Source organism: Neoarthrinium moseri, assembly GCF_022829205.1.
Source record: "Neoarthrinium moseri strain CBS 164.80 chromosome Unknown scaffold89_Wmoseri_CBS_16480, whole genome shotgun sequence".
Classification (NCBI taxonomy): Eukaryota; Fungi; Ascomycota; class Sordariomycetes; order Amphisphaeriales; family Apiosporaceae; genus Neoarthrinium; species Neoarthrinium moseri.
Genome location: NW_026055203.1, coordinates 35,425 through 62,874, shown reverse-complemented (window position 1 = coordinate 62,874; position 27,450 = coordinate 35,425). Strand labels below are relative to the sequence as shown.

At 51.2% G+C, this 27,450-nt stretch overlaps 8 protein-coding genes across 8 annotated transcripts; 2 read left to right on the top strand and 6 right to left on the bottom strand.

Moving 5' to 3' along the window:
* Positions 1 to 139: 139 nt before the first annotated feature.
* On the bottom strand, positions 140 to 5,389 carry JN550_012571 (uncharacterized protein; the record flags this gene model as incomplete). Its single annotated transcript, XM_049311061.1, has 14 exons — positions 140 to 356; positions 409 to 867; positions 920 to 1,538; positions 1,597 to 1,661; positions 1,815 to 2,010; positions 2,066 to 2,428; positions 2,480 to 2,642; positions 2,696 to 3,435; positions 3,499 to 3,732; positions 3,791 to 3,816; positions 4,005 to 4,258; positions 4,312 to 4,532; positions 4,586 to 5,114; positions 5,171 to 5,389. The coding sequence occupies 14 exons, from the start codon at positions 5,387 to 5,389 to the stop codon at positions 140 to 142; spliced, it is 4,305 nt and encodes a 1,434-aa protein (XP_049165456.1).
* Positions 5,390 to 6,206: 817 nt separating this feature from the next.
* On the top strand, positions 6,207 to 8,330 carry JN550_012570 (uncharacterized protein; the record flags this gene model as incomplete). The annotated part of the gene is made up of 1 exon (XM_049311060.1): positions 6,207 to 8,330. One exon carries the CDS (start codon positions 6,207 to 6,209, stop codon positions 8,328 to 8,330), a length of 2,124 nt encoding a protein of 707 aa, XP_049165455.1.
* Positions 8,331 to 8,700: 370 nt separating this feature from the next.
* JN550_012569 (uncharacterized protein) lies at positions 8,701 to 10,858 on the bottom strand (the record flags this gene model as incomplete). The annotated part of the gene is made up of 5 exons (XM_049311059.1): positions 8,701 to 8,723; positions 8,777 to 8,920; positions 8,970 to 10,400; positions 10,452 to 10,724; positions 10,777 to 10,858. 5 exons carry the CDS (start codon positions 10,856 to 10,858, stop codon positions 8,701 to 8,703), a joined length of 1,953 nt encoding a protein of 650 aa, XP_049165454.1.
* Positions 10,859 to 12,888: 2,030 nt separating this feature from the next.
* On the bottom strand, positions 12,889 to 13,389 carry JN550_012568 (uncharacterized protein; the record flags this gene model as incomplete). Its single annotated transcript, XM_049311058.1, has 4 exons — positions 12,889 to 12,893; positions 12,954 to 13,112; positions 13,172 to 13,195; positions 13,251 to 13,389. 4 exons carry the CDS (start codon positions 13,387 to 13,389, stop codon positions 12,889 to 12,891), a joined length of 327 nt encoding a protein of 108 aa, XP_049165453.1.
* A 3,683-nt stretch (positions 13,390 to 17,072) lies between these two features.
* On the bottom strand, positions 17,073 to 18,826 carry JN550_012567 (uncharacterized protein; the record flags this gene model as incomplete). Its single annotated transcript, XM_049311057.1, has 6 exons — positions 17,073 to 17,613; positions 17,669 to 18,011; positions 18,060 to 18,150; positions 18,218 to 18,279; positions 18,327 to 18,661; positions 18,714 to 18,826. The coding sequence occupies 6 exons, from the start codon at positions 18,824 to 18,826 to the stop codon at positions 17,073 to 17,075; spliced, it is 1,485 nt and encodes a 494-aa protein (XP_049165452.1).
* A 968-nt stretch (positions 18,827 to 19,794) lies between these two features.
* Positions 19,795 to 21,183, bottom strand: JN550_012566 (uncharacterized protein; the record flags this gene model as incomplete). Its single annotated transcript, XM_049311056.1, has 1 exon — positions 19,795 to 21,183. One exon carries the CDS (start codon positions 21,181 to 21,183, stop codon positions 19,795 to 19,797), a length of 1,389 nt encoding a protein of 462 aa, XP_049165451.1.
* Positions 21,184 to 22,289: 1,106 nt separating this feature from the next.
* Positions 22,290 to 25,593, top strand: JN550_012565 (uncharacterized protein; the record flags this gene model as incomplete). The annotated part of the gene is made up of 7 exons (XM_049311055.1): positions 22,290 to 22,744; positions 22,797 to 23,118; positions 23,178 to 23,729; positions 23,926 to 24,027; positions 24,134 to 24,308; positions 24,366 to 24,421; positions 24,481 to 25,593. 7 exons carry the CDS (start codon positions 22,290 to 22,292, stop codon positions 25,591 to 25,593), a joined length of 2,775 nt encoding a protein of 924 aa, XP_049165450.1.
* A 286-nt stretch (positions 25,594 to 25,879) lies between these two features.
* Positions 25,880 to 27,445, bottom strand: JN550_012564 (uncharacterized protein; the record flags this gene model as incomplete). The annotated part of the gene is made up of 2 exons (XM_049311054.1): positions 25,880 to 26,023; positions 26,075 to 27,445. The coding sequence occupies 2 exons, from the start codon at positions 27,443 to 27,445 to the stop codon at positions 25,880 to 25,882; spliced, it is 1,515 nt and encodes a 504-aa protein (XP_049165449.1).
* Between the last annotated feature and the right edge of the window lie 5 nt (positions 27,446 to 27,450).

Here is a 27,450-nt window from a genome sequence, read left to right as displayed (position 1 = left end):
TCATTTTACACGCTGAGGGGTCCTCGTGAAAAACGCCAGTGTCCACTTTCTCGTGACAGTAACAGTGAACAAGCCCATCACTCACCGCTGGGAGATTTGACGGTCTTTACCGAGGGAAATCTAGAGAATCCCGGATACCCTATTTTGAGCTGGACTGATAGAGGTCGCTGAACCTGGACGCCTGCTGAAGCAATGTAGTCGGCGCATCGTACTCGACCAGCATCCCCTTGTCCAGCAACGCGACCTTGTCATACCGAGCGATATGCTTGAGTCGGTGCATGACAGCCAGGACAGTGCAGGTTTTGAATTCTGTGTCGATGATTTCCTGCATCACAGCTTCTGTCCCGTCATCAACGCTGCCATTCGTTAGTAGTGCAACAACTTGTCGTGGCGTATCCAAATACACACCTGCTCGTAGCCTCGTCAAGAATCAAGATGTTACTTTTGCGGACCATGGCGCGCGCAAGACACAGCAGCTGCCTCTGCCCTGCGGACCAGGCTGCAGTGTCGATTACCTGACTGAGTCCACCTTGCTCCTTGACGATGGTCCAGAGTCTGACCCGCTCAAGTGCGCAGGTGATTTGCTCATCAGAGGCAGTACCAAAGGGGTCAAGGTTTAGACGAATCGTTCCCGGTAGCAGGAATGGGTCTTGTGGAACGACGTTGAGGTGCGAACGGACATCAGTACAGGACAGATTCGCGACATCGACCCCGTCAACCACGATCTGTCCTCTTTGCGTCTCGATCATTCGCAGTAAGGCCAGTATCAAGGAGGTCTTACCACTGCCAGAACGGCCGCAGATTGCAACGTGCTCTTGAGGCTTGATTTCCATGGAAACCCCCCTCATGACTGGCTCTGCGTTGGGTCTGTGGGATCATTGAGCTGTGAGAACCTCCACATCAATAGAGATCGACTAACCTGTGAGCAGCAACCACGGCTTTGAAACCCAATTGGCCCGCCTGTGGCCAATTAGGAGCAACCTCAATCTGTCCACCCTTCTCCTCTTCAGACTCGGTCTCGTTGACAAATCGCTTCACACGCGCCACTGCCCCGATGCTGGATTCCATCATTGTCCACATCTGAATAAGCCGCATCAAGTTCGTGCTAAATGTAATTACCATGACGAGAGAGACACCGACGCTTCCTGCGCTAAATTTATCCCTCCAAGTCACCACAATAGCTAGGAGAATAACTGCTATGCCAGTGACGACCATATCCATCACGAACGACAACCAATGCTGGATGCAGTACTGCAGGTAGGCGGGCCTCTGCGAGCTGTCGATGAAGCGATAATTGCGTTCTTGATAATGTTTCTGCCAGCCAAACGCGCGTATTGTCGCAGCACCGGCCACAGATTCGATGAAGTGGGTGTACAGCGGGGCTTTTGCTTCGATCTCAAGCAAACGGACTTGTCGTGAGGTCTGTAGGTAGAAGGACTGAAGGACATACAGTACTGCAATCACGAAGGGCATAGTCACAGCAAGGTACTGCGAGAATACTAGCAGAATTATGCCTTTGATGATGGTAGAAAAAGCGGCTGTTCATATCCGTTAGAAAGGTGCTGTATGGTGCGTGGAATGAGGAAGCCTACTCACTCGTGATGTAGTTTACCATGTACATAGGAAGATTCATATCTATCAGTTCCATATCTTGACTAAAGCTACATAATCAAACGTTAGTATAATCCATGGCGATTTACTGTTGTTGAATTACCGGTTGGTCAATGATCCTGTATCAGTTGAAGTGAAGAACCGAAACGGAGCACTGGCTGGTCAGTGGATGATTGCATACAAGACATCAAAGCCCATCATACCTTAGAGTAGCCTCTAAAAGGTCAGAATGTAATCGGTACGCCGAATTTGCTAGTATGGTTATAAATATAAACCAACAGGCAATGCAGGCGAGCAAAAGTCCTGTTAGACTGAGTGCGACGTAGACGCCCATGTACATGCCGACATTGGCATTCGGCTCAGCAGCATTTGCTTCCGACCACCACTTCAACCAGACCGCTGCGGAACAGAATCAGTTTCGCCTGTTCAGTTGAGAGACTGAAGGGACCCTTACTAGGAAACTCGCTACAGAAGACCCAAGTGCCGATAAAGAGCACGGATACCCCAACGACAGAATATCCGGAACTTGCAAAATAGTATCCATACACAGAAAAATCGCCGTTCTTGCGTCTTGTGTCCCAGGCTGTATCATCCGGTTCATCTCTGAACTCCGCTGATGCTGTCGATTCGGCAGTTGTACTGCTTACGCGCGCCACGTTGTCTCTGTCAGAGTCGCAACAGTCGCCAGCTTCCTGCAGGTGTAGGCCAAGTTTCGATACATATCCACCGTTGTTTAGGAGAGAATCGGGACTTCCGGTTTCTATGATCTTGCTATCCTGGAGCGCAATGATACTGTCAGCCAGCTTCATAAGCTTGTCTAAAGAAGTCAGCTTTTTCATCCCAATATCGGGCTTTCTCAACCACCTACGGCTGTGCGTAGCTAGGAGGACCGTCGTAGATCGTGCACGGAAAAGACCGTCGTTGCCCAGAAGCCTACGTGATACAGCATCGACTGTATGCGCATCCATGCCACTGAATACGTCGTCTAGAAAGACGATGTTCTTACGTGAGTAGACTGCTCGGGCCAAAGCCTAGATGGTGTTAGTGTCAACAGTATGAAGCACTGGGCCGGAGCTTAGCTCACAATGCGCTGTTTCTGCCCACCGCTGAGGTTCAGCCCTTTGCTTCCAACCAGTGTTCGGTCACCTTTATCCAGCTCTTGCAGATCTTGGTCCAGATTACACGCAAACTTTACGGTACTGTACCAATCTCTATCGTATGGAGTCACGCCAATGATGTTGCTGCGTATCGTTCCATTTTCGAGCCAAGGCTGCTGCGAACAGTACGCAACCGAGGATAATCCCTTCCAAGGATTTCCCTGCGTACTGAATGTTTCACCCAGCAAGCTTTCTAAGAGTGTAGACTTGCCGCTTCCCACTGCCCCTACCAGGATGGTAATACTCCCCCGAGCAATGTCCATACTGATGTCATTCAACACCGAAGACTTGGATCTGCCCCAGGAAAAGCTTTGGGACTCCATGATAACGGAATATTTATTATCGCCTTGGGTGGGCTTTGATGTAGAGCGAGAGAGTGGTTCAAGACCAATCGCTGATCCGTCCTGCATCCTAGTGACTGCTGTGTCAGGGTTAGTACCTTGCGGTGCGCAGTTGCAGTATTCTTGGATTCGTTCAAAACTGCCGACGGACTTGAAGAGCTCAGGAACATTCTGTATGAATATTATAACTGGGGTTATGAGCAAGTTGATCAAGGTGATGGAAGTAAACGCCTGTGCCGTAAGGAGAGATCCGCTCTTCCAGTACACCGACATAACCACATAAACGGCAAATGTCGCAACGGGGGCGAGGTTGATCGGGGAGTTGGCTAAGTACTGAAATAAGCATCGTGCTCATGCAAGAAACAAGGCAAACAAATACCAAGACTTACACATCAGTATTAAGTAGACAAGTAGCTTTCGGTACCTTTTTGAGGTTTCAATCTCGGTTTTTCGCAATCCATGGACAATGTTTGACATGACTCGAGAAAGTCCGAGCATCTTGACCGCTTTCATGTCATCCAACATACTTGAAGTGACACGAAGGCGATCTTGGACTCGTTCGATCCACTGCTTCTGAGCACTTTTCGCTGCCCGTGTCAAAGGATGTGTCGCAGCAAAGAATACTATATTTGATCAGTCAGCTTGTGTTCTCCCCATCAGGAGCAATATCAAGAGGCTTACTAATAATGATTGCAACAGGGGCAAGTCTTGATTACATTGCATGTCAGCCAATCTCTCATTCTCAACGATGCGTTTCGTTGGGATGTAATGGAGCTTTGCACGTCGGCGCCGTCAAGCTTGACCTGAAACCTGATCATACCCCAGAGAGCTCGATGTGCATCACTATTGACGTACTGATCTCCAAATTGAATGGGGTATGAGACCGAGGACTTACGCAGCTAATGACACTTGATCTACTAAAAGCCAGATCGCGATCCCAATGTCAAGCAGGCAACCCCAGACCTCGTGAGCGACTCGCACACTTTGACCAATCCGTTCGATATCAGTGCCCACCAAGGCTATAGCTGTGGTTTCGCCAAGGTCAACTGCTCTTGCTTTCAACGTTTCTTGGTAAACTAGCCCGATGAGCCCCCCTTTCAGTCTGGTCACCCAGCGAGTATTTTGGTATTGATATATCGCCTGTGATGTCTAGTCTTTCTCGTCAGCTGGAACGACAACCATTAGTCAACGTAAACCCTTACCGCCATCCCCAAGAAAACCAAAGCCCACGCACCGATCAAGCCTTTGCCGTAATTGGCATCAGGTTGAGTCTCGCCGACATAAGAAACCGTCGTGTCAATCAAAAATGGCTGTGTGAAACTGAAAGCCGTCTTGCAAAGCCGAGGAATGACTGCTGACAAAAACGAGGGAAGGTAGCTGCGCATGCATGCCTTCAGAAGACTGTGCTTCTTTTGATGGTCATCTGTTCTCGTTAACATGGGTGCAGTGGGCATCCAATAGGAGATGGGGACTTACAACCACCCCAGGTCTTCGCCAGCTTCGCGCGCAACACTTTGCTCTCTAGCCGGGTGTCCAGACTTGGCAGATCATCCAAGGTAATGATTCTGGCGTACCCGGTGCGGAATGTAGCGAGAAGCCATGCGAACGCTGTCCTGATCCAAACACCGCTATACTCTTCTGGAGCACCAGCACGCTTATCTTTTGCCAGAGAGGATTTCTTCTCGATTGATTCCAGTATTAAAGCGATGCCTGTAAGAATAAGTGTCGCCGTCATCACGCTTGACTCTCGAGAACCATTGCCAATGAGCCACAAAGTCCTAACCCTCGCTATATCAACAATGGTCAGGGCAGAAAGGTATAGGCTCAAAAGAGTGGATGGGCGAAGCGAGCGCTGATGGTCCATGTACGAGAGCCAGGCGGCAGCTGCAGTTCCAACCACAGAGAGCACATCCGCGCTTGACGATGCGGCAGTAGTGAGGTCTTCATTCTGTGATCTGAGAGCAAGAAACACCACCTGTGTTATGAGGACGCCCGCCAAAGCGGTCTGTGATATGGGCTCAGCTCAGTTTTGGTATTAAGTTCCAAATAGAAAGTTCCTACCAGTTTGCTCCCTAACAGCTTCGATCTCACGGAGCAGCTCGCAGACCTCCTCGCCAGGAAAGTAACGTGAGGAGGTATTAGCGCTAGGAACGCAGCGACGGGCAGGCTTGCAAAGACAACATCCTCGAACAAAAGTGTAAAGTCAAAGGAACGGCAGCTGACATCGACTCGAGGACCAAAAGTCTTGTCACTAGCGGGAAGGCAGAATTCCGGTGCCATTGTGATGCTTGCCTGTCTGTATGCCACAAAGGTGCAAAGCCCAACTCAAGGGCTGGAGATGACGGCGGGTGATGGGTCAATACGGGTGGGAGAATCATGTAATGCGCATCTCTACGCGTGGTCGCCGCCGTCTTCGAATATTTGATGACGGCTTACGAGAGCGGAGGATTGTGATTGGAATGTTTGCCTACTTAAGTATATGTATGACTGGTTGCGTACACCACCTATGCCTCCGTTCATGCGCGAATCAGTCATCAACATAATTCATCACCAATGACTCCGAACTGCCAGGTTCAGCCGTGGGGCCAGCAATCCGATAAGCAGACAACACAGCACTGGTCAATGAGGCACAATACTGTCCGACTTGGACCACGCGTGTCGCAACCCCTTGCCCGACAAGCCACCGATGAGACTAGTTGACAAGGGACGCGAACATTTGGCAGATGCCTAGGAAGAACGTCGCACATGAGACACCCGATTGGTTACATGCAGGCCGGGCGACGAGCGCGTGGTATTCCGAACCCGAGCTCCGACTTGCATCCCACGTTTACGAGCTGCTTTGTCGCTACACAACCTCGACCGACCCCTCTGACCTCTGCAACTTAGTGGGGCTGAAGGTCGAAGTACACCGCCTGCCCCACTAAGCAGACTGGGCGACCCAGCAAAAAGTATCCGTAATGGCAGAAAGAACCCACCTACCTACCTCTGCCGAGATTTTTTTTTCCTGTCTCCTGCAGTGCCGTGTAAGCTACGATGACAGTGCTGAAGCAGGCAATTGTCTAATACTTCCTTGCTGTAGAGCTTCACCGTAACAGCCATGGACCTCCTCAAGGTCCTTTCACGAGGGACAAAGAAGACGCCGAAGTCTGCAGACACGCTTGCGCCGCCCTCCAAACCGAGCAACCCCCAGCTATACCACGATGCGACCCGCGGCGTGAAGCGGAAACGCAACGAAGAGGCGCTCAACGTCGCCTCCAAAGACGACGAACAAGACATCGACTTCTTCGCACCACCCGAGAACAAGAAGCCTGCAGCTGCCGCGACGGCCACCCAGGACATTCCCAAGAGCTCCCAAGGTGGACCGAGCCCGCAACTCCTTGACCAGGACGAGATTCGACAAGTCCTTCGGTCGCACCGCCTGAAATTTACCCTGCTATCCAAACACGAGAACGAAAAGTCCAAGGTCAAGAAGCCCAAGCGCAAAGCGCAGGTGCAGCAGAAAGGCAAAGAGAAGAAGTCCCTGTACCCTCAGCCTTTGGTCAGCTTCAATGAATTGCGGTCGACCTACAACATCTCCCCGCGGCTGGTCGAGAATCTGGCCAAGCAAGGTTTCAGGCTACCCACTGAGCCTCAGCTCGCCACCCTGCCGCTGCTGATCGATTCGAGTCTTGCGCTACGACAGGCCTTGCCTGAGGGTCTAGAGATGCCCACAGACAAGCCCGTGAACCTCCTTGCGGTGGCACCGACTGGAAGTGGGAAGACACTGTCCTTCTTGATCCCGATTATGAATGCGATTCTGCGGCGCCGAGCGGGAGGTGCTCAATCTAAAGGTCACACTCTCGAAGCTCTCGTGATTGCACCGACCCGGGAGCTTGCACATCAAATTGTCACCGAGGGGCAGCGACTGTCCGAAGGCATGGGAGTGAAGATCGTGGGGTTCAAGAAGGGAATGCGGATCACAGCAGAAGCCGGGACGGCGGAATCGGCCCATGGCGACAGTGCTCTCGACGAAAGTGACAATGAAAGCGACAGCAAAAGCGAAGATGCCGCGAACTCGAATGAGTCTGAGGAGGAAGAGGAGGAAGAAAGCGAGGCGGATTCAGCGAACCGACCAGTAACAAAAGCTGATATATTGGTCACGACACCCATGTTACTTCTCAACTTTCTGAAAAAAGGGACCAAGTCGAAAAGGACATTACCGACAGTTCGATCGATCGTTCTTGACGAAGCCGACGTCCTGCTTGACCCCCTATTCCGGGACCAAACACTTGGCTTGGTGTCATCTTGCATTCATGAAGACCTCCAGTTCACGTGTTGGTCTGCCACCATGGGGTCAAACATAGAGGCTTTCCTATTGGAGACCCTTTCGTCGCCCAACTCCAACTCGTCCATGGCTCCCTTGGTCAGGTTAGTGGTTGGACTAAAGGATACCGCGGTGCCAAGTGTCAATCACCGACTACTCTTCACTGGTGACAACGAACGAGGGAAACTCTATACATTGCGACAGCTGCTTCATCCTAGTTCTTCCAGCTCCACCATTCCGGACATGCGCTTGCCGTTCCTGGTCTTTGTGCAGACCATTGAGAGAGCGACTTCGCTGCACGACGAACTCAAGTTTGAGTTTCCTGCCGAGGCTGGAGGATCCTCACGGATTGCGACTCTCCACTCGTCCCTTTCCGAATACGCTCGATCCAAGATCATAGCACGATTCCGGGCTGGCGAGATTTGGGTACTGATCACGACCGACTTGCTAATGCGTGGGATTGACCTGCGTGGCGTCAATGGTGTTATCAACTATGACATTCCACTCTCTGCAGCAGCGTACGTCCACAGGGTCGGTCGAACTGGCCGGGCTGGTCACGAAGGCGGTGTTGCGGTCACATTCTACACCAAGGAGGATCTGCCTTACCTGAAGAACATTGCCAATGTAATTTCCCTCAGCGAAAAACAGGCCGGAAAGGGCAGCGAGGAAGGAATTCCGAAGTGGCTCATGGACGCACTGCCAAAGGTAAAGAAGGAGGACAGGAAGAAACTCAAGGAGAGAGGTGTGGAATCCCGGAGAGGAACTAAAGCCCAGGTTACAACCAAGAGTGCTTGGGAACGGAAGCGTGAGAATAATAAACGAGGCGCGATTGCTGGAAGCAAAAAGCGCAAGCTCGAAGAACCAGAGGCTGGTAACGATAATGGGCAGGATAGCGAATGGGGTGGGCTTGACGATTGATCAGGTTCTCAACAATATAGCAAAGCGTCTCGAGATTCTTAGAGGGGAACGGGAGCGGGTGTCGATTGATGGATTAACGCTCATCCAAGCTTCTATTCTTCCACAGACATCCCCGAAGGCATTGCTTCTGAGCTCACAATACTTCTTTACGGCTTTATGCCTGAGGCACAGGTTTCGGTACTACGACAATGTATAGTGCTTCAAACGAAGAATAGTGTCATTAATGATACATTATGTGTGGACCAGAGGTTGATCCATGAGTCTAATATACGAAACAAAACGCCAACGATGATCGCTGTGTATAGATTATGAACTGAAAAGGAAACCCCCAACTTTAAAGCATCCTCTACTTGCACCGAAGATATCGCACTTAGATGCCGTCGCCAATTTGGTCTTCAACTGTTAGCTTACTGTCATGAGCTGCGACAAGAGCACAAACTACTTACCAACGACATCCGCACTAGACCAGGTGTCCCAGTCTTGACAAGTCTGACTCATGAAGCTAGGAATGTCACCGTACTTCATGATGTCGTCGGGTCTCTCAAGAACTATCCAGGCGAAGCCAGCAGCCACGTGCCAGGCAATGTGACCTGAAGATTGTCAGTATGAGCTATGATAGACTCGGTGAAGGATACTTACAGTGAAGAGGCCAGATGCCTGGGTTATCTTGGTTCCACTGGATTACCATGTAGTGTCCAGGGAGCAGCATTTGGACATCGCGGCGCTGCGGGTTGTTTGGGTTTGTGATGCTTCCGTCCCAGCAGTTCCCATACAGGCCGGAGCTGCCGCTGCCGCTATCACTCCCATCACGCTTCACGGCCTTATCGCGGGCGTAATTCATATGCACACCAGCACCGGGCTGACCGACCGGCCCACCAGGAGGGCCGTGGCCGACCTGACCAGGTCCTATACCTGCGGCACTGGCCATGCCCCCCGAAGTATCGCCCTGCGTGTCTGAGCCCACGGTATCGCCGCCACATGGGCCCTCTTGCAAGACCCAGAAGTTGTGGCCGTGGAGATGCATGGGATGAGGCTCGGCACCGGGGTTCTCGATGACGAAGCGCAACGAATTGTTGGATCCATAGTTGTGCACGTTCTGAATGTACGGGAACGTCAGGTTGCCCTCCTCCGCGTTCAGCAGCTGCGGGGTATTGTAGTCGACGCGGAACGTGCGGTCGGCCATGTACCAGAGATCGGCAGTGCCGTTGTCACGCAGCTCGATCGGCACAATCTCCGTCACGTCCGGATCGCCGGGCGTCATCGGGAAGAAGGGCACCGTCTGGGACAGCGGGTCGTTCCCGCAGTAGTCGTTGTAGGCATCGGCGTTGGCAACGGACGCGGGCGCCTGAGTCCGGTCGGCGTTCTCGTAGAAGATGGCGGCCAGAGCCAGGTTGGAGTCCGGCTTGCTGGGCGAGCAGTTGGGCGGTTTGAAAGCACGCAGCCAGATTGAGTCGGTAGAGCTACCGTTTGCCTGCACCACGACATCGGTGCGCTGCCCGGCGGCGAGCGTGACCGTGTCGATCACGTACGGCTGCACGGGCACGAAGTCGTTGGCGATCACTGTCATGCTGTGGCCATCAATGGATATCTTCTCAACCGCGAAGGCCGATGGGTTGATGAGACGAAGTCGGATAGACTTGCCCGAGGTGAAATTGAAGGAGGCCAGCGGCGCATCGTTGTCGCCGAAGGAGTTCTTCCCGTTGATCAAATTGTTGTCCGAGGATGTCACCTCCACATTCTTGGCCAGAAAGCCGGCCTCGATCTCGGTGTAGTACTCATGGAAGTAGTCCGAGACGATGACAGGGCCAAGGTCAAGGTCGTAGTCCACATGATTAGGTCCATACACAACCATCGGCCCGGTAAGGCCACTGGCATACTGTGATTCCCAGTGTGAATGGTACCAAGAAGTTCCGTATAGATCTGGCTTGAACCTGTAGGTATACGTAGAGCCAGGAGCAATGGGACACTGAGTTATTCCAGGGACACCGTCTTGCCATGGTGATTCTTGTTGTAGTGTGCCGTGCCAGTGAATAGCTGTTCCTTCATTATCGATGTTGTTGTGAACGGTGACTGAGACGAGTCAGCGATGACTATATAGGCAGCCAAGTGTTGAACACTTACTTTCGAGCCAATCGCCCCAGTTGGCCTCCACCAAAGGTCCTGGGAATTGACCATTGATGAGAAGAAGTTCATTTGGTACGCCATCAGGTGAACCAGTTTGTCTTGTAATCGTCCAGTCATATGTACGCGTGACACCTGTGTCTGGGCGGGATGAGTAAGGGTCTGTATTTGTAACATTCATTCCACCCCATGGCAGATTCAAGGTCTGATTGACTTGGGCTCCAATGAACTTCGGTAGGAAAGCGGCCTCCGGAGTGCCAAGATTGGACATAGCTAGCCATGTTAGTATATCGGCTGGTGCAGAACGATTGTGTAATATACTTACACCCAGACCCTGCGATTTGGAATGCAGCTACAAGCCTTGAAGTAAAGCCCGCAGCTACCACCCAATTGAAGGCCGAAGCCATTTCTTCTTATAAGGAGGGGCACTGATATACTTGGGACGGAGAAAGATGTGCTGATAAATATATAAGTATAACAGTTATGCAAGTCTATGCAGGACAGATGGACTCTTGGAAGTGTTGAATCGGGGAATTCTATGAAAAGAAAGAATGCCAAGACAGATAATAAGACAAATTGGCAACGGCAGAGACCCTGTGAGAATATATATCAGATATTGCCCAAGCCAGACGCGACGTATAGACTTCCTGAAGTGACTGGGCACCGACTCTATCGCTCCTTCGAGGCGCCGACCTGCCGACCACAAAGTCAACTCGGTGTTCTGGCCACACGCCGAGACCAACCTGCATGTGCCATCCGTAGTGGTGTCGCGGATGAAGAGAGAGGAAAGCCTTCTGTGAAGTCGTCAGCAAGGTTATTGCTAGCAGTAGAACGGCTGAGCGGCCCATCAGGCCCACGTCAAGCTTCGGCTAGGGCATCGCAGAATGTCTTACACCGCGGCGCTAGCATCGGGGACTCGTGATTTTGCCGCCGACCCCCTTCATCCCCGAGGATAACTTCCAACTGTGGTTTCAGATAAGGTGGCATGGCCTTATCTCATTGATTCATCACGAATGCCGCATGTATATTCACATTGTGGACTGTCTGCCAATGTGCTGGTACAAGTCAGGCTGATGATAAGGCCGCTTTCTGGTGGTCTCTAAATTTAGGCGGGATGGGTCAGAAAGATGACATTAGACTTCGGCCCAGGGGCTGTGATCTTAGGTCCTTCGACAAATTTGGAAGCAAAAAAGTGCTGACAGGGGGTTTCCAGGGTCTCGGGTCTCGGCCGCTAAGATTTGTACAATGGAACCGACTTAAGGTTACGATCGCGCTGAACTTAAGCTTTCCGTGAGAAGGTCGGTTACTGAATTTGGCAGTCCGCGGGTATCATCGTGCATGCCATGGCTGCCGACTTGCAAAGTTGTGGATGGAGAAAGTTGGTGGCGAACTGTGCACGGAGGACCTGTGTTGGTTCTTGACGTGCCATCGGCGTGTCCATATCCCGTCATGGAGGGTTATGTGCACGATACAGATTATGTCGCCAGTTTCTTCCCCTCTCAGGCCTAGAACGCCGATGCTTTCAAATACCTAGGTTAGCAATCTCGGAAGAGTGATATGCATTTCAAGAGGACTTCGCACTGATGTGTTTAAATTTGCCGTTCCTTGCTGAACTAGGTTTGATCGTACTTATGAAGAGAAGATATATGAAGAAAGAAAACATTCTGCCCGATAGGGTGCTCCATGAGCAAGCTACTGGGATATTGGAGATTTTGTCAATAACTACAATGTCATCCGGGCTGCATTAACCAACTTACCACAACTGTGCCACCAGGCGTGAGACTTCTCGCCATAACCCAACGAACCCACTTACGATACAACTCATACTTACCAGCATTCAAGTAGCCTTTCCATAACACAATGATGTATCTAGTTTACATTATTGGGCCGAATATCAACGACGCATTGTAGTGAACGCTTTATAGTTTCTTCTCTAGGGAACATAACCAGGGGAGGGGGGTTCTTTCCCCTCGGTGCTGTGTACCTACTGTCTGCTACAGATGGTGTAGTAGCGTCAATTGAGGCGTATAAACTTACGTTGGTAGTTGTTCACTTCTGCTGGGCCTGCAGTTGAAGATCCGCACAGGGAGTTGGTTTAAGGCCGTAAGTACGCCACCGGCCTTCCGGCCTTGATACGTCCTAACTTCTATAGTCAACATCGTGACTGATTATTACTATGCAACCCTTCCAAGATTTCAGGGACTGTACCACCTTGAAACTATCATAATTAGTCAAAGAATATAAGTTATATCCTGGGACTGGAAACATGTGACGTCCTCTGTTCTGGGGTTGACACCAAATTCGTGTGTTACACAATTTACCACCAAGTGATATACTTTGACACGGATGTTTTTGCAATCTTTATTAGGGGCCTAGGCTAGCTATGCACTACACATTGTACTCATAGGGTCTTTGCCACCATCTTCATATGAACCTCTTAGGCTATACAACATTGTAAGTTCTCAGTGCCACTTGTATGAATGTAGGATAGGATCTACTCACTCCAGTAGAAGCCACCATCGTTGTTGGCCATGCGCTCGCTCAAGTTGAGGTCAGAGTCCTGCCACTCGCCCGACTCATTGCGAAGTCTGGCGCGAAGGACGCAGACAGGACCAGCACCCTCAACGGAGACGGAGATGTCCTCAGCCGAGTCGGCAAAACCTAATGACGCGTGAGTTTGCTGTGTTCCTGAACATTCAAGCTGTCTTCATTGAGCTTACCAGCACTATCCCATGCGAAGCGACCTGCGAGCGTGCATATTAGCAATGGCTCTAGCCAAACTATTGAACGATAACTTACCGTTGTCATTGCCAATGTGGTCGTTCAAGTTGATCTCAGCATCAACCCACTCGCCATCGACTCTTTGCAGGCGGGCGCGGAGGATGTGGCGGTCCTCAAGACGAATGTCTTGGCTCGTAGCGAAGAAGTTTCCAGCCATTGTGTATGATTTAGAAATTTGATAATGGTGAACAGGAGAAACACAGAATCGAACGAGGAGACAGAGTAGCCTGACCACCTTTTATAGGCAGAAGTGATGGATCTCCCCCATACTCCACCTTGGTCCATAGTCAAGACCTAATGCGTAATGCAGCCTCAAGCTGAAGCATGTCAGGTCAGGTCTACATCCTACGCCTCAGTTGCACTCTTTGGCCCGTCGTCATTGGCGGCTTCCCCTCGTACGGTGGCTGATCTTAACGAGCACAGGGTCCACGTAACAAGGACACCTCTCCATAATGCTGCCGTGTCATTCACGTGCAGCGGGAATATGCTCGTAAGGCCTTCTGGTGGTCCGGGCGATATCGAACCCCTCGTTTCTGGTGTCGATGCTACGAGTGACCGCAGCAGCGGAATGGTGTCATATCTCGGTTACCCCTCTCGAAGACCTGTGCCCAGGCCCGCCAGAGTGCTTGTTGAGGCTGTTGCTCTACAAGATCAGCTGCACAATTTTGGCAATCCGTCCCCGCATGGCGAGTGAATGGGCACATTGACCCATCACGAAACCGAGCCGGTGTTCTGGCGTGGGGTCCGCCAGGGGTGTGGATCCAGTCCGGCCAGGGGCCGGCCAGGCGGTCAAGATCCAGCCCTTTAGAAGGGCTGAGATGGGCGAGCTAAGGCCTGTCAGTTTCTTTGGTCTTTCACATCTGGCTGGTGTCAAACGGCTGATCGGCAACGGAGGCAATCGTGAAGTTGCACAAGCATGGCATAAGGGTCGCGTAGATGCAGGAAGGGTCGTCCTAATACCAATAGAGCCCCGTTGCCCCGAGCCACTTTATAAACCGGCTCCATCGGCTTCAATCAATGGCTCCACTTCATGCTCGGCACCGCCTTTTCACCGGAGCGCTCAACATTGACACGTTGCGATGTCAAGGTCCACTCCATGAGGGCATCTGTCAATATTACGAGAGGGGCCATGACCCAATCCACCTCTGGTGCGTGGTGGGCCAAGCAGTGAGGCAGCCCATACCAAACATTGGGCTTGGTACTGTCATCAATCGCAGGGCCCGTTCGATCTTTTGTCCTCCCATGATAAAGATATGGTGACTTGAAAATCCGCTGGTTCATTAATCTATTATTACATACTCCAGGGTGGCTCCTGCGCCACAAGTGCCACCAATAGTACCTTGTTATCTTACATATCGATCGTCGCTAAACCATCAACGATGTCGATCGTTTGACTGCCATACCGGTCCCCTCATTGCACCAACTAGTAAACATCAAGTGGCTTGCAGCGTTCGATGGAAATAGCTAATACCCAATACCTTAGCGCTACTCGCCCCCAAGCTTGTTTCCAATACTGCAGACTGGCAACCTCGATGCCCTTTGGAGCACCTCTCGGGAATGCGGCATGCGCTGCAAGGTTTGGCTTCATATGGACATATGTAATACATATGTAAGCTTCTGCAGGGCTCGTCTTGTCAGAATTGCCAATAAGCAACCAGCGAACGGTTCAGGCGAAATTGGTGTGCATTCGTGCCTCCTACACTGGTAACGGATTATCATGTATCATAGTCAGCAGGCATGATCCGCTGGTAGTTGATGCGGGCGCCGCCAGGCATGCAGGTAGAGTTCCAGTTGCCAGTAAGAAGTACCAAGAGAGCCTGATTTTGGAATGAATTCGTGACCCTGAGCGAATTTTCCACTTTGCTGCAAATGACACACCAGATTCAATGGCCTTGAGTCAATCAATTCGACGCAGGGAGTGGTCCAGATGAGAATCCCGATGGTACCTAGTGTCTTATTATCGTGTGTTGATCAGAATGAGTTGAAACAAGTGAGAGAGTTTGTCAAGTGCCCTCTGTCACGAGACAACTTCTTGTCTTTGCTCCATGGTTTCTTTATTGTGCATGAAGTAGAATTACTGAGAAAGTTATGTCGGGTTTGATGGCGGAAACCACTTCAACAATGATATGTTCATTACCTACAGGACAAGCCCCGGAGGGAGGTTTGCCTCAACAGTACGGGTGTTAACCTTCTGGTCGATGCCGTCAAAGAGCTGCATTAAGCTTTCTTAATGAGCACACCCTGAATCCGAGGTAGACAGCTAAAATGATCTTCAGGCTCTTCAATAGCCTCTGGGTTCTCCCACTCTCCACTGTTAAGAATGTCGGCCAACACATTTCGTGTCATGTGGCATCCGACAAATGTGCTCCAAGCAGGATTCAACAAGGCTTTCTTCATGTTAGTCTCTCAGTACCATTCTCTAGATTCACGAGAGACATACCTTGCTCTGCAATCGTTAAACGGTTTTTACTCCATCCATGTTCCCAAAATATGAATTTTCCTCCAGGTTTTAGCAGCTTCCACAACTCCTTCATTACAGCCTTTGGGTCCTGCACTGCACACAGGACTTGGATGCATAGCACGGTATCCAAACTACCTTCCGTTATTGCTTCCTTTCTCAGAATATCGCTATCTTCAACGCTAGCAACTACAAGCTTATACTTATCTTGCAAGCTATGTTTTTCTAACTTGGCATTTATATCGGGTTTAAAGTGGGGGTTGGGTTCCACACCGTAAACATGACTAACACGAGAGGTATCAAAACGATGAATCTGATTGCCTGACCCAGGTCCTAGTTCGAGGACAACACCACTAGCGGCCTGTACAAGCGAGGGGACAATGGTTGTGTCTTCGAAAGCGATAAAACCGTCAGCTGCGCAGAATTGTCAGCCTGAAACCAAGTTGATGGCAGACACGGCAAGCAAGCAGGTTACAGGTTATACAGAGCAATTTTGCTAAAGCGGTATCTCGAACTTGCGATAGTCGTGCGAATGCTCCGAGACCATCACGACGTATTGCATCTAGTAAAGCTTCCCAGTGCACTATAGTGGAGGATTAGTAGAGCTGTGGAAGCGATAAATGACGAAGCCTTACGGCAAATAGAGAACCAGATCATGCCACATGGACGGGTAAAGCCAGCAAGTCGGCGACTTTGAGGCATAGCTTTTCAACGTGAAACGGCTGCGAGAATTTTGAATCTTTTCGGGAAAGGCAGGGGGAAAGAAAGGAGGCTGGCTGGTAACTAAGTGTAGGGATCAATCTGTGTAAGTGCAAAAGAATAGGTTCCTAGGATCTCGTCGTGGGGCACGACATCTCACCTCTGTCTCTCTCTATCTATTATCTTCGCACCTTATCGCTCACAGTTGGTGGCAGCTGAGGATGGATCCACTGCCACTGGCGCTCACATCAGGCATGCCTTCGATTGGCCACCACGATGTTCTTAGGGCTTATACAGGAGTCGACTCGATGCAGAGTTGCGGCACGGAATGGCACGTAGCATTGACCTTGTGATAAATGTATCGCTGAGTAATTTCTGGAGGAATCAATGCGTCTGAGTATCTCGCAAAACACATCCCTTGATAGCCCTGGCTTACTACACTGCTTACGGACAGCCATTCGCTAGACACCGTACATTTAATTCTTATCCATCTCTGCTCAAGTAGTACCGCGAAATGTAGGTCTACGGCACAACTGGTACAAGCCTGGAACTGTGCTTAGGACGGCCATCCATGTCCCAGTTGACGTGCCATTTCCTGATGCCGAGAAGATTCCTTTGGCGCCTGTTTCATTTTGCCCCAACCACTGATGCCCTCTGTCTGATCAAGCCTTGGCTCTATCAGATTAAGCATACCTGAGCAGGAAGCCGTCATTCTGTAACTTCTGGAACACTCCATCAGGGTCATAGTTCGCTGCTATATCCTGAATCCTCTGTAGATTTGGTCCTCCAAAGCTACGCATCACCTTCTGCGAGGCCCCGGCAAAACTCGGGCACAGGTAGTCGAGGAGTATACCCTTGTCCCGGGCCATCTTTTCCACGCCCTGAAGTAGCTCCTCATGAGCTTCTACTACAGCTGAGCCTTTTTCAAGATCCTTTGGCCATTCGGCAGTAAACACCCACCCTGTGAAGTTAAGATAAGTTAAGATTAAGTAGACAAAAATGAGCCATCTGGTAAGGCGCTTACAAGTCTGTGGGATCTTCTTCAATCCCAGCATATTTGCTCCCCTGTGCTCCCCCGCTTGAACAGCATGCGTCGACAGAGGCTGGATAGTGTAATGAAGCATGGCCCCGTCTGGTATTTTCTTTGAGATCCCTTGCCAAAGCTTATATACGTCGTCGTACAGCTCCTGAGAAAGCTTGGTGGTGAGGGTAGCAATCTTACGACTGTAAAGGTCAGTAAATGTTGTTACCTTCCGAAGGCCGGCACGTTGAGGCTTACTTGAGGGAAAAGGGCACATGACCCATCTTGCTAAGTGTTTCAACGAAGGAAAGAACGGTACCGTCGGTTTTTGGCAAAGGCGTGTTAATCTTGCTCGGGAGATTTTCCAACACTTCGAAAGCCTTAGGTCGTTCCGTGGGGCAGTCCGCGTACAATTGGAATACGGCGACAAAACCCATATTGTAGTTAGTGAATAGGTTGAGCTTAGGGTCCTTTTCCATCTCGTCCTGTACAGAGAGAGTTGCCGCATTGATGTTCATATAGTCAGACGGGTCATACATGTCAATGGTGAACTGGGCCTTGATCAATGGGTGTGTCTCAATGTCGAAACGAGTGACAATGCCTCCGACAACGTTAATGACTAACTTAGCGACATGAGCTTTCAACTAACCGAAGTTGGAGGTGCCGCCTTTAATGGCACGCCACAAGCTCTCGTTGATACTGGCGTTAGCTTCAACAATATTTCCATCGGCCAGAACAATCTTTCATCAAGGTTGTCAGCAAGCAACGCTCAACAGAAATACAATTGGAAATGTTCAAAAAGCCCACCTCGAACCCCTTAACATTGTCCGGTCCAGTTCCGTGGAGGCTGGGGAAAGGGGGATAACCGCCTATAGCTCGTTAATATTCTTGATTGCACTATGGGCAGAAACAATACCTCCAGTGAGGAAGCCCCCAAGTCCGACTTGGACCTCTCGACCACCGGTAGGCGAAAGTCCCTTCCCCTGAAGGTATTGGTAAACTTCTCCCCACGTGTTTCCAGGTCCAGCATGCAGGACACCGTCGCTATCCAAGGTTTTCTCGTTCAGTCCGCGCAGGTCGAATACCACTCCTGAGTCGTCAACACTGCTGAAGCCAACGTTGGGGTTATGGCCGCTGGATCGGATTGCGAATTTGCAACCTGTTTTCTTGATGATTGCAAGCGCGGAGGCAACTTCACCGGCACTATTCAGGGCGACGAAAGCGGTAGATGGCACCCAACAGGTCTGAGACCTTCAAAAGCCATTAGTGAGGAAGCACAGGGCAGTCAGGACTATCTACCCACCATGGCTGGTCTCGTTTGGACTCATACTCTGGCCCATCGGCAAGGGTTGTGACCTGCCCAGGAAATGCAGCCTTCAGCAGATCGCATGCCTGTGTAGCAGCGGCGGAAGCCATGGTTAAAGAAGGACTGGAGTTGGTGGGTCGTTTGGGAAAGTTGAGGACTGAAACTGAAGGTGGGTATCAAGCTGTATGGTCCCAAGTTGACAAGAACAGGAATCCCGTAGAGAGAGCACTGGAATAACATTGAATAGCTATGTTGGTACCATGCTGCTTGTTGGCTGCAGCTCCGATGCCTTAAAAAGTGCCGTACTCTTTGGTAGCGACCTTGCACGCTACCCCCTCTTCGCCTCCCTTGCTACGGCGTACGCTTAATTGGCTCGACCCGCGACCTGCAAAGTGCTCCTTCAGCTGCGCCGCATAGCGTCCGCAGGGTTACCATTTTGGCGTTGTTAAGGGATGATCCTACATATGCAAGTCTTATCATCCAGTGCATGAAGCTTATATCACATTGACACCGCAGCGCCCGCGGTGATGTAACGGCCATTCTACCGAGTCGGATTTTATTCTTATGCATAAGTTGTTTATCAGAATGTGCAAGAACCTTCTGGTATAAAGCCCCCATACAGTTTATGAGTGCAGACTTCTCGCCACCCACCCTGAGTGGAGAATAATGGGGGTCCTACCATATACTCGTTTGCGGGCACCGTCTGTTCAGTTGCTTCTGCAGTCTAGGCTCATCCCAAGGACTAGCACTGCTTGTTCTTGTGTCGTTTTGATGGAGGCATCCACTGCCGTCCCATTTTCCTACTTAAAGAAATCCGAATCCTATGTGAAGAGCGACATGATCCTCGTCGTGTGATATGTCTCAATTGAATTGAAGTCGTGTTTTATAGCTCTCTGAGGTACAAATTCCGTACAATGGAAACCGACGTCCTCGAACCAACAGCGTGGTTCTTTCCTACCGGCTGAAACTACTACGAGAGCGCAATGTGGGCCTTAAAATGGGAATATAAATACCAGCATAGAACGGGAAAGTCCTCCCCACAGGGAAGATACCATACAACCAAGGCCTCCCTCTACTTCTAGAGGAGGTTTTCGAGTCTGTCAGCCAGTGAATGGCCCTTCTTGATATGGAAAAGTGATGCCAAAACTTCTTCGATGCTCCTCAGCGCATCCAGATCTGATGCCCGAACTTCAAGCTTCTCATCAGCCAATAGGGAGTCGGGGTCATTGACGTATTTGAGCGCCGAGATACGAGACTCTTCCTCCCTCATATTCTCTGTGACATCTTTCAGTTGAAGATTCAGTGAGCGAATAGTATCAGAGTTAAGGCGACAGAATTCAGGATATGTCATGCCACCAGAGAGCCCATGCTCGATCCACTCGGAAGCGTGATTGGATAGTAGAACATCCAAAGTACTCTTGACCTTGAGATATGATCCTTCAAGATGTGTGAGGATTGTGCGCTCGTTGATGTAGGGGCGATTATTCAGAAAGCCACGCAACGTTGCGAGACACGCAGAAACTTGATCCTTCAGGCCATAAAGCTCACGTTTGAGTAGAGAGACTGCAGCGGCAGGCCTTGTTCCTCCAACATGCTGCAAGCTCTCACGACAAGGCGAGATAGACCCGGCGGGATCACCAACAATGGGCAAATTAGCCGTGTGGAACTCTTCGAAGTCTGCTTGCATTATAGGAATGAAACCGGACACTTGATCGTTGAATTCTCTCAGGGAGTTTCTGTACCCAACGAGATCTTGGAGGGCGGATGACGCAGAATATGTACTTGACGAGGAGCAATGCATCTGGCTTTGAAGCAGAGCCTGTAAGCCGAGAAGCTCGATCTTGAGGTCGGTCATCCACTCGTAAAGACATGGGTCGAGGGGAAGATCGACGGTGACTTGCTCTGGGTCCCAGTGCTTCGAATAGCCCTCCATAATAGGGCCAAGAGTACGAAGATGACGCCGGAGGCAGTCACATACGTTGTGGATCCCCTGCCGGATATCACGCGTTCCGTCCTGCAGATGACGGTGGCCGCCAAAGTGGAGGATGCCCACGATCTCGCCGATAAGCTTGATCAGCGAGGTCGAGACTTTGTGAAGAAACGTGGGATCCATGTCGACATCCAGATTATCGGCTAGGTGGTGCGCATCTGTTCTGTGAGGCGAGGCACTGGTGACGAATTTGTCTAGGCCATGATGCGGAGCGGCGGCTGCGCCGGGGTCCAGTCCTCCGTTGTTCTCTGCGGCCTTCTCTTTCCCTTTAGCCTTGGAATCTATTGCTAGTAATGCAAACCTCTCGGAAACCGTAGCTATGGGGCTGTCAATGGTCGGATTCGGCATGTCAGAGTGGGCGCCGGCACCACCGGTGACCTCGATGGCATCTTCGGATGTGGGTAGGGAGACAACGGAGAAGTTGTCGTCAGGAACCTCCTCCCAATCGTCGGAGATGGCATCGTTCTTCGCAGCCATATTGAATTGTAGCTCCACGGCGCTGGGGTGGTCGATCTGACAGGAGTCAAGCAGGGCAGCGGTGGTTCGAAATCATGCAGTTGCTGGGAACAGGCTGACCGATGCCCGTGATGTGATGGGGTTCAACAAGGCTCGATGAGGCTCTCTCATCCTGGATGCGCAGAGAATGCAAACGACTGCCTCGCTACGTCCATCCGGGAATTTTGCGCAGTCTTTAAGCACAGCTGTGACTCTGGGTTGCGCAACTGGCAGCCTTACGGGGCGGGACTTAGGCAACTACTTAGGTAGATAAATGTGCTCATCCGTTGGACGTGAAGCTCGTCGATTGGAAGGGAGCTGTGTATGTGCAGGCCTATCAGACGCCTGGAGTTGCCGTCGCAGCGTCTCAGATAAGCGTAAGCGGCGCCGCGGGGGAGCCCACTAAGTGCGGCAGAACGCGGGGGCACTAGGGCGTGCGGTGGCACTTCAACTTGGCCCTGCACTGACAGTAGAAGGAAATGAGCACTTTCATTATCAGCTCAAGTTGGTCGAACCCGGAGGACACAATTCGAAACGGTGGCTCGTAGCATTTCCTACGCCCAGACTCAATGAGCAGTGGGCTGTCTGACCTGGGTGCAACCTGTAGGTGGATGCCAATCGTTCTCAGCGTCTCTGGGTCCTCAGCTTAGTTACCTGCCCTAGGTATTTGCTTAACTCCCTACGGCTTCGGCTTCTTCGCTTCACACAGCCTGTGGCCTGCCAGCGCGCCCCCCTGGTGCGTGGCAGTCGGGGAAGACCCTGGTAGACGTCCGCAGGCCCAGGTTAAGCCTCATCCATGCTGGAAGGCTGGCGGCACTAATAACGTAGTAGTTAACTTATCCACCAGGAAGATATTTTACCCACTCTAGTTAGATCGTCACTTTCTCAGAGGAGGGGGGCATAAATGGCACTGCGGCTGAGGTGACGTAAACAAAAGAACCCAAGTTTGCTGTGTTGCTGCATGAGATCCGACGACAAGTTGGTGCTTATGCGTGAAGGACACTGATGCTACTGCACCGCGATACCTCGACATAGGAGATCATTCCCTCAACTTTTCTTTACGTGTTGCTGGCTGGCCCATCCAAATCATGGCCGAAGTCGTGGGGACTATTTCGGCATGCCTTGGCATCGCACAAGCAATCGCTGCCCAGGTCGAGAAGTTCGCTACAGCTCCGAAGCACGTCAAGCACATCTCATCCGATGTCTCTCTGCTGCAGAGGATTCTGGAGCAGCTTCGCAAAACACTCAGACCAGATAAGGGGAAAGAAGTCCTCAACCTGGGCGAAGAGGCTGTAGACATTGCTCTCAAATGCGTTGGGCGGTGCACCGCCGTCTTTCGAGAAATACAGGACATTCTCGGCAAGATCCTTGGCGATGCAATCCACAGCACTGCGCCATCCAAGCTAACCTTGACACAGAGGGCAATGTATTTGCGATATGACGGTGACTTGCGTCTTCTTCGAGAGGAGTTGAAATGCACGAAACAAAACATTGTCCTGATCAACTCGGTGAATCAGATCGCCCTATCTCGTAAAGACCATCGGTAGGTCGGCATTATTTGACACTTTTGAAATATGCTAAGCGTGATTGAAAAGTATTAGCTCTGACGACCGCAACGCACTCGACGAGATGAAGGTCATGATTCAACTGCTTCGAGAGAGCCATAAGAAACCCCCGAGTTACTCTGCGGTCCATCTGCCCAACACCGAGGCACCGCAAACACATTCAGAAGACATATATGGGGGCGGATTCTCAACCCTCGTGCATGATCCATCCCCGCCGGCCAAGGGTCTCGACCAAGCATCAACTATACCAGCGCCGGCTGCAAGACAGTACGGTACAGTTCTGAGATTAGATCGTGGTTTGATATCTCTAGAGCTGCTGGACAAGTGTAGTATTCGTTGGTTGAATGATCCAGTATGCATTACCGTACCTTGTCATTGCCTATACATATCACATACTGACGACCGGAGCAGTTCCTGCAGAACATGATCAATATACATGATTCTCTACCGGACAGTTACCTCGAGCAACTCATACAGCAGAGCAACGAAATCAGCGCTGTAGAAAGATTGCGACTTGATCATAGGCGGGGAGCTACAACAACAGAATCCGTTGCTTATACCGAAATCATAGCCAGTTCGAAGGAGTACTCACCCCCGAGACGTGAGAGTTCTCAAATACCCATCAGGGTTGGCAAGGCTCGAGGATCGTACGCAAGCGTCACCAAGTCCTGGGGTGAATCAGCTTTATCAGAAGAGTCATCTGATTCTGAGGACGACTACGTGGAATTTTTGGCCTCCAACTGGGCCCGCCCGTCAAAGAGCAGTCGTCCAAAGGGGACCAAAGCCTTGTCGAAACCCACTCCAGGGAGTACGTGTGAAGCACGTCTCACGAAGGGTCAGAGGGTGTTCCAATGCCTCACCTGCGGCTTCGACGATGAGGTTGATTTCTGTGGCGATTGTTTTGAGAATATGGAGCACGAGGGGCATGTGATAGTTGAGAAGAAGGTGGGGACGAGTGACCGGGTGTGTGACTGTGGTCACCCTGAAGCCGTCAGGCAGCGTGTCACATGCAGGATTCATGGGACAATGGTACCTCGAGTATAAGACTCGGGATTATTCCACCATTGAACGTGAAAAATATCGCCTTTCGCCGGAAGGGAGAGATTTCAGAGCGGTCTCTCAGAGGATTGGGGATTTCTCGACCTCAAAAATCGGGCAGATCTCACGGGGCTTGGACCATGCCCAGGTGGTAGCGTTATTTCGGACGGCGGCCCCTACGAGAGCGGACGAAAATGACCCGATTCGCATCTCTAATGGCCTAGTAAGATGCCAGGACATCATTTGGCTTTTTATTTCTGGAACATCTGGTCCCGCATTGTTTTGGAGTGACTACTTAGCATGGACTTGACCCGATTATTAACCAGTAGGAGGTAAACTTCTGCCCGTTTGCCATGGAAAACCGCACAGAAACAAGCGTAGACGTTCCAGGCCGGCATGTCCAACTTCCTTCGGCCCGCACCGGTCTCTGGAATCTAAACCTCTCTGCTTCCTTTTCGTCAAATATTTCACACTTCCATATCACCACCGCCATCATTTCCACTAGTAAGTCACATGTCTTAAATACCAAGTCACGATCGTTCCGCTCATCAATTTTGGTAGAAATGGACACCCATCCGCATGATAACGGCCTCACGCTTCCTGCCGAGCTGTCCAAGGTATGCCCATGAGCCTTCAATCCGAGTTCTCGAATTCGAACATATCTAACACAAAGCAGGACGTGGCTGCTGCAGAGGATACCAACAACCCGCAAGGCTCGACATCAGCCGGAGTGCAAACTGCCATAGATATCATCGACGATACGAGTGCTTCTGGAGAAGCATCAAACGGAGTGCGAACTCCTCCAGCTCAAGAAACGGCACCGGCCCCGTCCCAGCCCAGCGATGCTGCTCACACCGCTCTCATCAGCATGCCCAGAGGATGGCAGAAATCCTGGGCCTACAGCCCAGAGGACCCCAACGCCTACGTGGAGGCCATATACCAGGACTACAAGAGCTGGGACAGTGCATTCCAGGAGGCCACCCCTACTACCAAGTTTGTGATGGATGCACCTCGCGGGATGCGGCCCGATTTCAAGTTCCACTCCCGCCAGTATGCTTCACCAGTCCCAATCAATGCCGACTCCGACAGGGTCTACGTCCCCTTGATCCGCCATGACTTTATCAACGACCGAACAGAATCAACTACGGTAGCCATGGATGAGATTGGCGACTGGGAGGCTCAGGGCTGGACCTTGTGGGATCACCCGCAACGCCCTTGTGACAAAGAGAAGGGTGGCAGGGATCCCCGTTCAATCCCGTCTGCAAGAGATGTGCTGGAAACTGATAAGCCGCACGAAGACACGGTGTTTCTTTTCCGGGACCTGGATCACCGAAAGATTGGTGACAGTCGGCGACTCTTTACACCCGGACATCTGGTTGGCCCAGACAACAAAGCCTCTACTTCCCTCTCGTTTGCCCCGGCGGGTGTTCTGCCTCGATCCGACCTATCTCTAGACCCACGCACCGCAACACACTCTGCATTCGTTGTTACGTATCCTCGTCCTGCAGGTGTCGGTCTGGGATGGGGAGACTACGATAGTTTCATCCCATGGCAAAGAGCGGGCCGCCAGGTAAAGAAAAATATGGTGGAGAGGAAGAACTGGAACAAGGGACAGGAGCCACTCGTCCTAGCTAAAGCTGATGACCCCAGCGACACACTTGTACTAGCAGGAAAGGAAGAAAACAGCAACTTGAAGTCTCTTTGGGAAAAGTTAAACCCTACACAGGAGCACAAGGAGCGATACCGACCAACTCCCCGTCGTCGTGCCAGAGACAACCCATGGGAGTGATGACATCTCATCTCATTAACATGGCTATCCGCCAGAGCGCGAGCTCTTGTCTGATCTACCGCCAGAGGGTGACCTCTTGACATCACATCAGCAGCCACAGAGCCATCTCTTTTTTACTCCAGCGCCAGAGCGCAAGCTCTTATTATCTGCTCTACATTCAGAGGGAGACCTCTTTGCTCATTATTCGCTGTTTTTGGTAGATTGTCTTGGTAAATGCCGATCATGGATTCTCTTCCCCCATCGCAACAAGCTGATGAACCAAAAAGATCGTAGTACTGTGTTCTGTCTAAAAATGATCCTCCACGGTTAAGGTTCCTGCTTTCGTGATCATGAACTCGTTGATAGCAACGTCCTTGCCACTTTCTTTTCCCATTCCACTGTCCTTGATTCCACCAAAGGGAGTTTCGGCCGCAGAGCAATTTCCTGTATTCTGCCGAAAGTTAGTTGATGAGTACGAAACCAGGGTAGATAGATACCTTACCAAACCAATCATGCCAGCCTCCAGCTTCTCGAAGAGCCGCCAGAGCCTATCCACATCCTTCGTGAAGACATAGCTTGACAAGCCCATACTCGTGTCATTGGCTCGCTGGACGACTTCACGTTCATTCTCGAATACGTAAATGCCGAGAATGGGGGCGAAGTTTTCCTCACAGCTCATGAACATATCGTCTGCCATGTTAGTTAAGATCGTAGGGGACATGTAGTATCCATCCGGGTATCCATCAACTTTGTGCTTCTGGCCTTGCCCGAGGGCAAGCTTCGCACCAGCGCTGACAGCATCCTTCACGAGCTCTTCCGCGTTGTCGAGTCCGCGCGAAGTCGTGACTGGACCCATCGTTGTCCCATCAGCCATGCCGTGGCCCACCTTGATAGTGGACACTTTCTCTACGAGCTTCTGAACAAAGGCGTCGTGTATGCCATCTTGTACGTACACCCTGTTCGCTGTGATACAGGCTTGCCCAGCGTGTCTCCATTTGAGGGCCATCAGCTGATCGATGGCGTGGTCCATATTCGCGTCGTCGAACACGATGAACGGGCAGTTTCCCCCCAGCTCGAACGTTGCCTTCTTCAGATTCCTGGCACAGAGACCAGAGATGATTTTCCCTACGCGCGTACTACCAGTGAAAGTAACCTTCTTGACAACGGGATGCAGACAGAGTGCTTCGGCCAGGATGGGGGTATTCTCAAGGCTGGTCGGTATCACGTTCAGAACACCAGGGGGGAATCCAGCCTGCGTTGCGAGATGTGCGAGAGCAGTGGCTGTAAAGGGTGTTTCGGGGGACGGTTTGACGACCATTGTGCATCCTGCGGCGAGGGCGGCGCTCGCCTTCCTCAACATTAGAGCAATTGGGAAGTTCCAGGGGACAAGCCCGGCTACGACTCCAATCGGTTGCTTGATAACCAGTGAACGTCTGCCCGGGATGGCTGACGTCGTCACAGTGCCATTGATCCGGTCCGCCTCTCCCATGAACCACCACACGAAACTGAGCGCGTAGTCTATTTCGCCCTGTGCCTCGGCAAGAGGCTTACCAGTTTCATGGACCAGAATCTTTGCCAGATCATCTCTTGCTGCATCAATCAACTGGTGCCATTTGAGCAGTAATTGCGCCCGCTTCCTGGGGGTGAACTTCGAGTATGCCTCAAATGCGATGGCCGACGAGTGTACAGCTGGTTCGACATCGTCGCTGGTACCGTCGGCGCATTCTGCCCACGTCTTGCCGGAGCCAGGATCGATCACAGGAAACCGCCCGCTACGCCTTGCTGGGACCCATTTTCCATGTATGTAGCAATCTTTCTGGAGGAGGCTATCGTCCTTCAGCTCGAAGGGCCTGGTATATTGAGCCTCGCCCATTGGGT